Raw genomic sequence first — 15,502 nt, forward strand, 5'->3', positions numbered from 1 at the left:
GTTATTAAAAAGGTCCACTATCTTATTAATTTGTTCTTCATCGATAAGTTTCATAACTTCAGCTGGAATTTCATCTGGGCCTAAAGCTTTCCTAACTTTTAATTGGTTTATCGCATGAAATACTTCTGATTTCAAAATGCTCGGTCCATTTGAGCATTCATGATTTTCATTTAATGTCAGTCGATTATCATAGAAGAGTTCTTCTATATATTCTTCCCATATCTTAATTTTGTCAAGATGATTTATAATAGGCTTCCTTGAATTATCTTCTAGAACAAGAGACATTTTTTTTTCCAAAAGTTCCAGTTACTTTTATAATTTTGTGCATATTGAAAGTATCATGTTTTTCTTCCAAAATTTCATTATTTCTACATTTTTCAATCATCCAATTTTGTTTTGCCTTCCTATACTCTTCTAATTTGACCATGTATCTGGCAGTATTGAGTCTTATTGTTCTTAGCTTTTCTGCATTCTTCCATTAAGTCCAAGATATCGTCTGTCACCCACTTCTTCTTTTTTGTCTTTTTATCAGACTGTACGTATTTCTTGTTTACTTTCTGTATAGTTTATTTTACTGATGCTTGTTGTTTTAAGGGGCCTAGCATCGAAGGTCATCGGCCCGCTTCTTTTACTTCCTCCCACTGGTTTTCCACCTGTTGACTATTCAATGATACTTGTCTTAGCTCTTCATTAATTACTTTTGCAACTTCTTGTTTTATTTCACTGTTTACCAATTTTCTTTGGTCAATTCAGTTGGAATGTTTTATTTTCTGTAAAATTTTCAATTTTAGTTGTACATCAGCAACTAGTGGATTATGATCATAACCTATATCTACTCCTGGGTATGTAGTAACTCTTTTAATGAAGTTTCTGAACCTCTTATTTATGAGGATGTAATCAATTTGGTTCCTGATAGGAACATGATGTTCACTGTCACTAGGTGAAACCCAAGAGTATAATCGACGATCAGGAAGTTGATACCATGTGTTTGTGATAACCATTTCATTTTCTTGACAAAATTCGTATAACCTATCCCCGCGTTCATTGGATTCTCCGAGCGCCCAATTTCCTACTAAATTTCCTAACGAATTTCACAAACGTTGTATAAACCTTGTATAAAAGTTATACACCGTTTATTAGTAAGACGGATACAGTACACAGTGAGGATGGAAGAACTAAAAGAATGTTATGCACCTGTGGATGCTGAACATAACAGGTACCCTCTGGACAAAGAAGAGGAATGAACACAGCCAAAGAATGCACAATAACTGGGCAAATATGAAAACCAAATGCAATAGTTGAATATCGTGGTCCCTAGTCGGCATAGAAAAAGAAGAAGAAGAAGGAGAAGGAGGAGGAGGAAGCAGCTTGGTTAGAAAACAAAGTGTAGAGGAAACTGCAGTAACATTCTACAAAAATGGTTGAATATTTAGATCTGTGATTTAAACACTTTAACCCGTAAGTGCCAACTGTCAATATTTGTCGACGTTAATATATGAATATTGTCGATCTTATATCGGTAAACTGGAAGAATATTTTTGAGGTGCATTGTCTATAGTTCATCGTTTCATATTGCATAGCACAAAAACAAGAAACACTCGGTTTCACACCTTATCGCATGGCTGCGTATGATATATCATTCCATATACATTCAAGCAGATGACGCTTCCGTTGCGGTGAGTAATATTTTCTTATAATGCTGTTACAGATGAAAGTAAGATTGGACTATTGTGTTAAAACAAAACATGCCTTTAACAGATTTTGAATTCATTTATGGCTGATTTATAGTTGCTTTTGTCTAGCAGATCAAAAAAGTTCCACGTCGAATGGGATTGCCTCAGTACTGATATAGAATTTTAATTTATTCTTCTCGGATTGACCGTCGAGCAGATCATAAGCATCCTGGAGGAATCACATGACATCCTAGATGCTAATATATATGTAGAACCACCTGAAAATGCTTTCCATAGTGACAGGGATAGCGATGATGATGAGTCATGTAGAGATATAAACAGACTCTCTGGTAATCAACTCTGGGCTGGTGCTGAACTAGCGTGTACAAAAATAAGTGTGGTTTAATCCATGTGCGAGATGGTGTACTGAGTGAAAATGAAGTAAGTCGTGTTATTGATGAAGCAGTACCATGTACGCGTTCAAATTATTCTGATGACAGTCAACCCAAATGTAAGAAACAAAAAAACTAATAAGCAAGCAGGGCCAAGCACATCTTATCATGTGAAAACCAAACCAAACCTGCGTGTGTGGGAAAAGCATGACATTATGAACAAGCCCAGCACAGAGTTTACTCGACCAAATTTTCTAAACAATGTATAATATTCTCCAACGCAATTGTTTGAGCTGTTCTTCAAAGGTGAAATACTTGATTATATCATTCAGAGCACAGTTCAGTACTCTGTTGAAAAAGTTAATGCGTCATTTTTGTTGTAAAAAACTGAACTTCGGCTGTTCTTTACAATATTGCTTCTTTCCGGTTACAATGTTATGGTCAGGACAAGAATGTACTGGGAAGCCACTGAAGATGTACATCATGTTGGGGTAAGCACAGCAATGTCGCGCAATCGCTTTGAAGAAATTCTTAGATATTCACATTTTTGTGACAACACTAAACTAGACTGCAATGACCGTTTTGGAAAAATTCACCCCGTTTGGACTATGCTAAACGAATGCTGGCTACGGCGTTATCCTGGTGATATGCATTTTTCTGTGGGCGAGTCAGTGGTCCCCTACTTTGGATGACACGGTGCCAAGCAACACATTCATCGCAAACCAATACGTTTTAGGTATAAAGTCTGAGCTCTATCAACTCGTCTCAAGTATCTAGTTCAAGGAGAACTTTACCAAGGAGCGGCTACTGGAAACACAATACCAGAATTAGGAGTAGGTAGCTCAGTTGTTATGGACCTAATTTCAGAACTACCAGAAGGTACTCAACTCAGCTTGTTCTTTGATAATTATTTTACATCCTTTCGATTGTTGGAAAGACTGAAAGAGAAAGGCCACGAAGGTACAGGTACCGTATGCCAGAATCGAGTGGAAAATGCTCCACTTCCTGAGATTGATCTCTGTCAAAAAGAGAAATGTGGCAGTTACCACCAGCTAACAGAACATAACTTAAGTATCACCCTCGTACGCTACAATGATGATAATGTTATTACAGTAGCCTCAACTGTGTCTGGTGTAGCACCTGTAGGACATACCAGAAGATGGAGTAATGCTGAAAAGAAATACATAACAGTAATTCAGCCGGCATGTATAATTTTGTATAATATGCACATGGGGGGAGGGGCGTCGATTGGTTGGATCAAAATGTATCTTGTTACCGCATCAGCATAAAAAACAAGAAATGGTATTGGCCTCTAATTGCGTTCCTTCTGAACGTCTCCATGAACAATGCATGGCAACTTTACCGTTTGATCCCAAAGGGCAAAGAAGAAAATTTAGACCTTCTTGGCTTCACACGGTACATCGTTAGGGCATATATCCAATCTTGTGCCGCTACGCGTTCTAACGCAGGAAAACCGAGTACGAAAGTATCTTCACGCGTGTTGCCAGAAGTGCGTTTTGATGGGGTATCCCACTACCTCGAAACAAGAGAAAAGCAAGTGCGGTGCACTCAATGTGGTATAGCTGCCAGGAAACAGTGAAAAAAGTAGTTTATTTGATGAATTTTTATGCTTAACCAGAGGTGAATAACACCAGAAAGAATAAATCTGTGGAATAGCATGATGTTCTTGTAGGAGTGGATAAACGATGGACAGAAATCTCTGTTCACCTTAAGGAACACACTGTCGGGCATCATCTTTCATCACTCATTCAATACATCCTTTCCCTACCAGCTAAAAATGCATCTGTAGAAAGGCTGTTCTCCCAAGCGAACAGAATTTGGATAATAGAAAAATCTCATTTTAAGGTAAAAACTTAAAAGTCTTTTATGATGACCCAGTATAATTTCCAACAAACCTGTAGTAAGTACTTGTACAATGCTCTCATTTTACACGGAGACAATCAATTGGCCGTGCTCACCCATCTTCACTCCACACAGAACCTTAACAAAGGTAATTTAAATTAAAACAGTTAACTAAATCCTAAACACAAAGACTGACTACCAACTTAATTAGTAATGATATGTTTCTAAATATTAGCACGAAAGAAACTTGCAATAATATGAGAAGTCACTAGCATGCCAATAACACCCGGAACACAGCAGTAAACAGAAAGCACACAGGTCGCATGTTAGCTAAATGAGCCTATAGTGAATATTGCAACGGCTGTTCTGCTGTTGACATATCGCCCCTCTCAAAAGGCACTTTAATGCACGAATATCAATTATAAATTGAAACTAAACAGTTTTCTAGAAGTGAAAGGTGAAGATAAACAGATTTAGAAGTACATAATTTTATGGGGAAATAACATTACATAACACATGTCAAGTATGTTCAATGCCTTACCAAAAGAAAGACAGTACCACTGCATTTATGACGTGTTTTTGGTGTTTATCTCCCAGGCTATTTGAGATAGGGTGTTTCTCACTAGGGTACTAATCACAGGAAATGTAAGCCCGCTGTGTTCTGCATATAGTGGTACTAATCAAGGGTACTTGAAAACCCATACTAATTCACCCTCTGTTAATACTAATCACAAACCTATTGTGTACTACTACTAGCAAGTAAAGGCGACCCATGGTATTCCTCGCGTGATTGTACTAATTACAAGTAGCCTCATGGTTCTAATTCAATCATCCCTTGGTCGCCCCTTACGACAGGCAGGGGATACTGTGGGTGTATTCTTCATCTGTGTCTCCCACCCACAGGGGGGTGAGTGCGTCATTTGCTCCAGTAGTCAGAACCTCATTCCTTTTCCACTTCCAAAGTAATGCAGATTGGGAGATGTGTCTCAGGCATCAAATTTTGAGCACAGAGTGAAAACAAGGTCTTTCTTCTTGTTGACTGATATCTTTGGAGCTTTTCTAAAAGCTGATTTGAGTTTGAGAGTTTTGGGATGATGACGTGGTTTGCTCCTCCTTGTCTTTCTCTTAATATGCACTTGTTTATTGCTTTTTTGTGGTAGGAAGTTTTATAAAAGAACCTCCTCCCCAGGGGAATTCTTCTTCACCATCTCTGTGACAGCACTCCATGAAACTTTTTCCCCATCATCACTGATGGAAAAATTGTTGCCAATGTCATTGCATAATGACTTGCACACTATGAAGTCAGGCGTTTCCATTTGTCTTACACGTCACCTTTTGCTCTTCGGCCGGAGAAACAAATGCCTACAAGACCTGCCTAGCAACGACTTTACATAAGCGAATATTTGACCTGCTTATGAACTTCAGCTATATTTGTTTTCGGCGCAAGATAGTGATGTTCTGTTTACTCCCTTGACTGTGATTATTGTGTTTTGAACATTTACTGAATTGCTACGTTATGATACAATGTTAATTTTTTGCCTGTATTCAATGTGCTAGTTGTTTTAAGATCTTCGCAAATTGGCTGATGATGACACTTAAAATGTGTTGAAACCGGTCCCATTAAACAGGTTGTAACTACTTTTTACCATCTTATTACGGAGTATTGAAAGGTGGATCCTAACCTATAATATTGTACATCTTAAGGTAAGGTTTCTCAGTCCTTTTTGCTAGACTTGCGGGAGGGAACATAAATACGACTATTTCAAAGCTCTTTTCTTCTCATATTCTATGCAAGAGTGCATAGAATCTCCCTCATTTTGTCTGTGTCATACCACCAAAAACTTATGTTGAATAGACAGAATTTCTAACTTTAGAACAGCGTAAAGGTACAAATACGCAGATAACACAATTTTGTTCTTATTTTGGCCAACATAATTGTCTGAGTAGGAACACTTTTTGATTTGGGTATACTTCCAGAAACTCCATTATGCAGCTACCAACTTCATTTGTAACTCTTACAGTATGACCTTCATGCCACATGTAGCATCTTCCAATTTTAGAGACAACTTCGTAAATAGTGAAATTAAATAAATAAAGTTTTTTATAGTAAAAAGTTGATATTTCACCACTTGGCAGAGGTGTAAGAGCTTGAAAACCAAACTTGGCCACAACTCCACAGTGGCCTGAAAAATATAAATTTCTTCCTCCCATCTCATTGTTTCTTTCTCTGCATGATGTCTATCATACTTGTCTTTAAGTTTTTGCTTTTCTTCTTCTTCTTCCTCCATAGAATTCTTATATTCTTCACAGATCATACACTGATCCTTCTTAGGTTTATGAAACCCGATACTGAATTCTGTATTAAATATTGTTTTGTATACATGCTTCTTTGCGATCGGTTCATTATCTAACTTACATTTCTCAATATACATCCGTTATAATGTGGATATATCCAGTGAACCTTCAAAATACTCTCGTGTTGTATCAGCTCGAATGTAATGGAACTCTACCCTTATCATTAGGGGTAGCTTCTTTTGTTTTCCATGTTTCCCCCTTCTTTCTTCTTCTAGGAAACTGTTGTTTTTTGGAAATAACTGCAGAAGTCATGGTGTTTCCTATGCCACAGGTATTCATGAACATTCTGCAAACCTTTAGTTTATTTCTTCTTATGGTTACTCACGGTATTATTAAACCCATGTGTTTGTTGTGACGAAGACAGGTACATCGGTGTGGCAAGGACACGTTGCATGGTACATCAAACTTTCATGTTCTATTTGTTCCGTAAGAGGAGAAAGTTCAACAACAGTTGAATCTGAGTCATCTGGTGGGAGAAGTTCTTTCTCTTCAACCCTTCTCACAATTGGTGGTGTGTTTCCTGAAAGTCTGGTCTAATGCAAAAAAATACAATCCCTCATTATAAACATCACATCATGCTCCATTATTTGCTTTTACATTTATTAAAACACTACATAGGCTTAATATGATCCTAGCACTAAACAATGAAAATAAAATAATAATTGTAACCACTAGTAATGGCATTCGTATTTGGAAAAAAATACTTCTGCACTGAAGGTAAATGTATTCTCCAATTTCCAGTGTAAAATCGATGCATCTGCAGATGATGCTGTTTTGCAATGAACATCTTTTTTAAAAAATACTTCAATGTAAAACAAATGTATTTTACTTAGAGGGCCCAATTATATAAATTTAGCCATTTTTTGCACTTTTACTTTGAAGATCACACTAAAATACATCAATTGGTGTAAAAAGCCAAAACTGAAAATTTGCTCTTATCGTGGTCTTGCACTAGCACGGTGATATATTAGTATACATGTACAGTATTTTTAATAATAATATTTGAATTTGTGGGTTTTCCTATGTCCGGACTTGCTTGCAGTCCTGCTGAGGACATGCGTTACTGAGTTGTCTTTCAGATTTGGTTCTCCCTCTCATGTGGGGAGTTCCAGCGTTCCTTGGGTAAACACTTGCTTCTTTTCAGTCTTTGCATTTAAATCATGATAATATAACTTCAAGTGGGGGTGGCAGCTAATCACACTAACCACTACACCACAGAGGCGGACGAGATCTATACTTTAATGCTAAATACCGCAATTAAGTAAGAATGTGATAGGCCTACACCTCAAGATATGGCAGAGTGCATCATTAATTACGAGGTTAGTTTATATTTTATATTTTCTCTACTTCAGCTTGAAGTATGTTTTTATCATACAAATAGTACAGAGAAGTTAGGATATGTGACGCTATATGAATAACAAATCTGAAACGTTTGCCACAAAATGTGATCGATCATCTTCGGTACGGTTTAGTTTTCGCGTTATGTGCATTTGCGAGCTCTCACGTCAACATTCAAAGGCAATATTGGAGTCGATTAGTAATACCCATCGACTGCTGTTCTCAAAAGAAAATTCAAAATCAAATGAAAGAGGATGACACATTTTCGTAATAAATGCCTAAATAACGTGGCCGGTAGCAGTTGTTACTCGTTAAAAATAAAGGCTGAAGTAAACGATCTCTTAATTTTAATGGTATACCGTATACTGAAATTAAGTAAGAAAGTGATACACCTCAAGATATGGCAGGGTACCTATATCACTGATTTCAGAGGATAGTTTATATTTTTATATTTATATTTTTGTATTTTCTCACGTCTAGTTAAATTTCGGAAAGCTATTCCCATGTCAATTTTTAGCGAGGAGGTTATCATTTCGCTATATGCGTTTCAAATACGTTTTCATGGTACATATACGGTTAGGTTAGATTAGGTGATGCCGTTTGAAGAAGAAAACGGCAATGTTTGCCACAGAAGCCTCTGGAGTGATACCTTTTTTCTCCGAATCCAAGACGATTTTTTCTCAGAACATCATGTGAAAAATCAAGGGTCATTTTGCATTCGCGGCCTGATAGTAATGAATACCACTGGCAACTACCGCAATAACCATGCTGTTTCTTTTCACCCCCGCGCCCGTGCACACAAAACTCGTTCACAATAAACGACCGCCTCTATCATAGGCCTACATCTCTAGCCGCGGCGACCGGTCGTACAGTGCCTATGTGTAACGTCACTGGATCTCGGGAAATAGTGAAGAGGGAATGACATTCTATTATCCTCTACAAAAACATTTCTCAAATCTGCAGAATGGCAGCAAAACATGCGAGCCTTCGAATTCTTAGAAAGACCACGGCTACTCAGTAGCAGAGTTATAACGCATCTGCTGTACTTCTGACGCTTAGTAAAATTAAGTTTTATAGACAGCAGGAATATTTTCGTGATGGGTCGTCGTATTGTAAAAATACATGGAACAGGTATTGCCGGCAAATTTTGAACGGGTTCTCGTCGATGTTATGATGCCAATTTTAAGTTAATGGCTATTAAACACTCGGAAATGTATAATAATTGTGCAGCCGCAAGAAAATACGGCATAGGCCTAACTAAAGCCAATATTCGGCGTTACCGTGAAGACAAAGATAGCTTGAAAATGCGCCCTGCACAAAAAATGCATTCAGTGGCCCACAACAAGGACACTTTAAAGAAGTCGAAGATGAAATTGTGAGGTATGTGCACAAAAATGCATGGGCGGAATTGCCATATCGCGGCGCAATACACTCGTTCGTTGACTTTCAAAGTCCGCGATTAAGACCTATAGAACGCTAGCCGCTGAAGTCAGCCGAATCTGGCAAGCAAGACGTGCGTGTAGCGGCAGCCAGTTATATCTGACGCTAAGTGAAAGTAACAGTTTTATAGTAAGCAAGAATATTTTCCTGATGGATCGTCGTATTGTAGAGACGCGTGGAATGTGTATTGCCAGCAAATTTTCAACGAGTTTCCTTCGATATTATGATGCCAATTTTAAGTAAATGGTTATTAAACCCGCTGAAATAAAGCATAATTGTACAGCCGCAAAAAATACGGCATAACTAAAGCCAATGTTCGGCGTCTACAGTCTAAAAATGCGTACTGTATAAGAAAAACATTCATATGATTTTACAAAGCACTTTTTAAGCCAAATTAAAAATTTTTGAAGAAAAAGTGGGGGTCGTCTTGGATTCAGAGAAATACCGTAATATATATTTATTCAGAATGAAATTAAACACACACTTTCACGTAGTATCGGATTTCAAAAAACAACAAACAAGTAAGTCGCAGTGTGGATATTATCCGCGAAAACCCAAATTTTGAACAAACTGATTGCCATTTCATACTGAATTTAATGAGTATGGGGATTATCCCAACTTTTACAATAAATTGGATATAATTACAATCCGCTATAGCGAGTAAATTTTTCGCCGTTATGGATTCTCGCTATAACGGACTTCTACTGTATCCGATATCTTTCTCATCTATGTAAAACTAGATGATCTTTCTTCCCTAGATCATAGTTCTATTAGTTTTTGCAGTAGTTTGAGTTATTTCAATTTTCATTCTTAAAGTGCCATGGTAGTTGAATTACATGTGTGTGACTGGAATTTGAGATCTATTAGACTAGTTGTTGTAGTAGTTCTTTGAATGAATTCTCAAATGCAGGACTTAGATATGTTAAAAATCAACTGACCACGCGATAAATTTCTCTTGCTTACGTGTGATCCTTGAATTTTCGTGATATGGAGTTGTACTTAATTTTGTGAAATAGTGTCGAATTGAGTGTCATCTAATCTCACTTCCAATTCTTTAGGATCGTGTCATCTAATTTCATGATATTTAGAAGGACTGATAAGACCTAATAATCACTAAAATAATAATAAATTAAATTAGAAGACCGGGTTAAAAATATAATTAATGGTCGTGAGCTATAAATTGACTTAGGGTATTCTCACATGAATTTTGAAGTGTTCTGCTCATATTTGCGCCTGGAATATTGGTGATCCTGCAAGATATTCTTTGAGTAATTTGTTGCTCGTGTCTTTGGGAACACAGTGTGAATTATAATTAAGGTGGAGCACGTGTTTAATATATTCATGAGTAGGGAGTAATAATAGATATGCTTAAGGCTCACGAAAGCTAGACTTGCGATTTGGACCCCTGTGATGGTGATGATTATTGAATTCTATTAGAATCTTCCAGTTAATCTCTGAAATTTAGGTGGATCTCCGTTGTTATTTAAAGATTATATCAATCAAACTGATTACACTAATTCGAACACTAATCACTAATCGAGTCGTTCACGTTACCGGACCTGAGTTCATCTGCCGAATTTGATTGACGCGACCATGTAAAAATAATTGATTAATTCATTGAGGCAGGATTCGTTGTAAATATTGTGTACATAAAATACGTTTTACCCTTGTGTGAATGTGATGTGTTTGTGTGATGTAGTTAAGAATATTTTAGTGTTTCAAGTGTTCATTGTGTTTTAATCTGGTCATGTTCATCTCACTGTGATATGCAATGAAACACGTAAAAAGCACATAAAACCACCTTGAATGTACGAATCATTCTGTAATTAGTTAACTAGATAATACCACGCAATGTGCATATACAAGCCATTAATTAAATAAATATGATAAATTGAACTGACAGTAATGGCACAACTATCACGACCACGTGGTAATTGCTGCAGGTAACCGCTCCACCATCGTCGATCTACACATGCACATGAGACGTACCAACCTAACGAACATAACCACTTGGCAACTGCCTTCAACCCCTAACGCAAATACTTACCTGTTTATTGACGACGAAAGAAAATCATAAGATTACATTTGTACGCCCATATTCCATAGTGTGTATTCATTTTTTTTTTTGCTAGTGGCTTTACGTCGCACCGACACAGATAGGTCTTATGGCGACGATGGGACAGGAAAGGCCTAGGAGTTGGAAGGAAGCGGCCGTGGCCTTAATTAAGGTACAGCCCCAGCATTTGCCTGGTGTGAAAATGGGAAACCACGGAAAACCATCTTCAGGGCTGCCGACCGTGGGGCTCGAACCCACGATCTCCCGGATGCAAGCTCACAGCCGCGCACCTCTACGCGCACGGCCAACTCGCCCGGTAGTGTGTATTCACTATGGTTATGCATTTGTATCAATAATCCCTTACGAGCCACACATATGTGTATATTTAGATGAACCCAAGCTCATAAGGACCATGGGAGTTACGCCCCCTTCCTGCCACGAGGAACGGTTGGTGGCTCTTGCCTACGTCACATTCTCGCAGGTGTACCACGTGCTGTATATGGAGGTACAGGGGGGTGGTGTGACATCATAACCATTTTCCTTGTCCACAGTGAAATGTTAAATAATTAAATCAGGCGCGCATGTGCGGTAGCAAAAATTCGGACTTCAGGCGCACATGCATAGTAGCGAAAATTCTGACTTAGTTTTCTGATATTAATTTCCTGTCTCCCTGTAACACCCTATGACGTCAGGTATCATCATCCCTCCGTCAACAAGTAAACATGGTCGCCATGTGCTCTTCCAGTCTTATATAGTGTCCTTTTCAGTGTTCTATATGGCAGGTAATAGTATAAAAACCTAGTATTTTCGCACCTCTACTCCTTCCTTGTACCCTAATGAACAAATCTAATAGCATATGATGGTGCCTACAAGTGAACTAGAGATAGCGTGATTGTGTACCGTAACAAAAAACAAAAAAAAGGTAAAATAACACCCAAAATTGATTTAATACATACCAACTTGTAAGATGGAACAGGAATGCCAGCGGCCTTACGCCGGGCAAGTGCCTGGCGTAAGGAAGAAAAGTCAGCTACTTGACACTGCTGCCATTCCAAAGTAGGCATTAGATGTGATGGAGTTACTGGACAAGTTTCTGCCTATAAAAGAAATGTAAAATCAGTAAAAGTCGTAGGAAGGTTTTTCAGGTGCTACATACAAAAGTAGTAATAAATCAGCCATTGCTGACCAACTAAAAGCAAAGAACCATATAGGCTACAGAAATAAGAGTTAATATGATTTTCAAAACAACTGTTCCCCCATACAGCAAAATCTAAAATTATTTATTTTTTCTCCTATGCGAATTAACTTCTGATGTTAAAATGCAATTGAAGTTAAAATTCTTTCCAACAAGTATGGAATGAATCTGAATTTAATCTCAAAATAACCAGATCTCACTTTATGATACAAATAAGTATTGATCTACAAAGTGGGGGGGGGGCAGCATTATAGCCACGCAACATCACCGGTTGTTCATGAAGGTGGCCACGATTTGAATTTCAATCAATTTATATGGCATTTTTTAAATGGAAAGTTATATCCCATGGTTCTGTTTTCACCTAAAAGTCTCATAGCTATGATTATGACCTGAACAGTCGCATAAAACTGTAAGTTTGCCTGCCTTTGATCCACAAATCTACTCACAGCATTAATATTTATGGTCTGCTTCTTGAAACGTGACCTATCAATTTCAGCAACAACCACTCCTTCACATCTTGAAGCCTCTAATCTGAAAAAGGAAAATGAAGGGGCTTATGTACATAATTAAAAGGAAAAAAAAAAACCAAGGGAAAAGGCACAAGAAACAGAGCTTTAGGCAATTGTCCACTTCTATGGACATTTCTATACACTAGTTTCACTTATTACAAGATATTGGAATTTAGTTTCACTTGCCATAATTGATTTTTGAGATCATTTTAATATAGTATGGAATAAAATATTTTTTGCAAGTGGCTTTACGTCGCGCCGACACAGACAGGTCTTACGGCGACGATGGGACAAGGATGGGCTAGGAGTGGGAAGGAAGCGGCCGTGGCCTTAATTAAGGTACAGCCCCAGCATTTGCTTCGCGTGAAAATGGGAAACCATGGAAAACCATTTTCAGGGCTGCCGACAGTGGGGTTCGAACCCGCTATCTCTCGAATACTGGATACTGGCCGCACTTAAGCGACTGCAGCTATCGAGCTCGGTGGAATATAATAATAGCCTATAACAAGTAATAGTACACATAAAATAAATTATCTTGTACTTTAAGGTATGATTAGTTTTCTCAACACCAAAGACTCAAATTTTGGATATGGGTTACAAGAGGATTGCTAGATTTACAAATCAAAGATTGACCAAATAATTCCACTTTCAAACCATACAATACTGGAGGAGGAGGGTGGGTGGGCCAGGGTGCAAACACGGGAACCTAGCAGAGTTAGTTCAAACAATGCTTGATTTGCCCAGAAGGATGTGGGTTTGATTCCCTGGCCCGAAGTCAAAAGATCTGGAAACAAGACTTCCACTTCTGGATAGGCCTATACCAGAAATGATTACCAGATTAACTGCTACATGCACAGAGCCACTCTCTCCCATCAACTGCCAAAAGTCTTCATGGCCCGTAAATTATTGAGATTTCTTTGCCATACATACATAGATTACATACATCTGCGTTATAGACTATTATGCCTTTCAGCATCCAGTCTGTAAACTTCTGTGAATTCACAAAATTCCTCAACAATCCTCTATTTTGTAATTAGCTCTGTTACCCGTTTTGATCCATAACTCTCATCTTTAAATTTTTGGACACTGAACCTAATAATCATCATCTTCTGTTACCCCTCATGAACGAGTCCATTATTCTCCTAGGTAACCTATAATCCTCTATTAGCCTGGGATTACCACACCACAGAAGCCGGATTATGTGTACCGCTTCATCCAAGGAGTTCATTCGTAACTTAGCATTTATCATCTCATTCTGAGTACTCTCCTGCCATTGTTCCCACCCATACCCAATCCTTGCAAGTCGCTTGGTATAAAAAGTATATGGTGCTAATCATGACCTATGGACTTGTGAATTCTGCTACTGTACTCTGACAGGTCCAGAAAATAGCAGACTGCAAGCCTTAGGAATGAAGTTCCTCCACTCCTGTCTGCAGAAGACAAGCAGAGACAAAATAAAAAATGAAGTCAGCAAACAGCTTGGGATGGAAAGGAGCTAGCCTGAAACATCAGAAAGTAAACATACTAAACAGGCGTATAAAAACAATGGTTCCTGATAGGATTCCAAGAATATACTTTGATCAGACTGTCCATGTGGAAGGCAAGGATGCTTGGCCAGAAATGCACGATGGCAATAAAAACTAGAACAGCGACTAAGATATGGTCGGCTTCTTTAACGCAAGCAATTTATAACCGAATCCAGCTTGCTGGAGCAGAAAGCCTCTGGTGATGATGATCATGAAATAACCTACCTTCTTTCTTACGGCTAAACACCTCACCTCCTGTTATTGTAAGTTTCGAGACAGCCATCTTATGTGGTAGATCCACTCAAAGACCATGCCTGGTAAAGAAACCAATGGACTAAATAACTGGGAAGGTGCAGAAATGGAATCTGAATACTTACACCACTCTCTGAATGTATTCTTGACCAGTTGCAGGAGGAACCGAAGGGTCGAAATCTTCGTTAATTACACCTATTTCCAACGCAGGTTCAAGTAGATCACCGTACCCAGACATTAATACGAAGCGGCAGAACATACATTATTTTGATAAACACATGAATATCATCAGTATATTAATTAGGAAAATAGGAGAAACTAATTATATTTATAGGTTATGTATATAAAACCCCGGGAAATTGTTTCATAACAGAGCTGTCATAGAATATTTATCTTGTCTTGAATTGCGGATATTTGTTTGGGATTCAATAAATTCTTTCCCAGTCACGAGACCATTAACATATTACACTTATATCACAAAAGCACACGATTACATCACTAATGCCCAATTTTATTATGATCACACGTAGATAGATGCACTTAAAGAAGCAATATTATATCGGGTATAAGTAGGTTCATGGAAGTATTACATTCGGTACTGAGCAGAGACACAAACAACTTAGTAAGCAGGAACATATAGAAGTGCCACCTCACAAACATGTCGGAACAAAACAACTGAAAAACTAGATCATAATTACAATTTGATGTGAGTGTTATCAAGGTATTCATTTAAAATAGTACTGATCGTAGGCGAAGGATGGTGCAACAAAACTGAAAGTCGTGTAGGGAAAGGTACGTGAACTTAAAGTAATTTCTGCATTAAAATGGCCTAGTGATGTGCATATTGGGGGCAATGAAAAAACAAGTGGTCACTATCACCCTGAGATTCTCCGCAGGAACAAG

At 38.0% G+C, this 15,502-nt stretch overlaps 1 protein-coding gene across 2 annotated transcripts in view; it reads right to left on the bottom strand.

The window, feature by feature from the left end:
- The window catches only part of Gem2 (Gemin 2), an 85,985-nt gene extending 70,872 nt beyond the window's left edge, over window positions 1-15,113 (bottom strand). The window contains exons 1-3 of one of the 2 annotated variants that reach the window (XM_067153326.2): window positions 14,725-15,113; window positions 12,759-12,843; window positions 12,074-12,214 (exon numbers count right to left, since the gene is read on the bottom strand). In XM_067153326.2, the coding sequence (XP_067009427.1) occupies window positions 12,074-12,214; window positions 12,759-12,843; window positions 14,725-14,858 (360 nt within the window). In that variant the 5' untranslated portion in view covers window positions 14,859-15,113. The remainder of the gene's footprint in view (window positions 1-12,073; window positions 12,215-12,758; window positions 12,844-14,724) is intronic. The other variant, XM_067153325.2, reaches the window with a different exon arrangement.
- Window positions 15,114-15,502: the final 389 nt, after the last annotated feature.

The sequence above is a fragment of the Anabrus simplex genome, chromosome 1, assembly GCF_040414725.1.
Source record: "Anabrus simplex isolate iqAnaSimp1 chromosome 1, ASM4041472v1, whole genome shotgun sequence".
Taxonomy (NCBI): domain Eukaryota; kingdom Metazoa; phylum Arthropoda; class Insecta; order Orthoptera; family Tettigoniidae; genus Anabrus; species Anabrus simplex.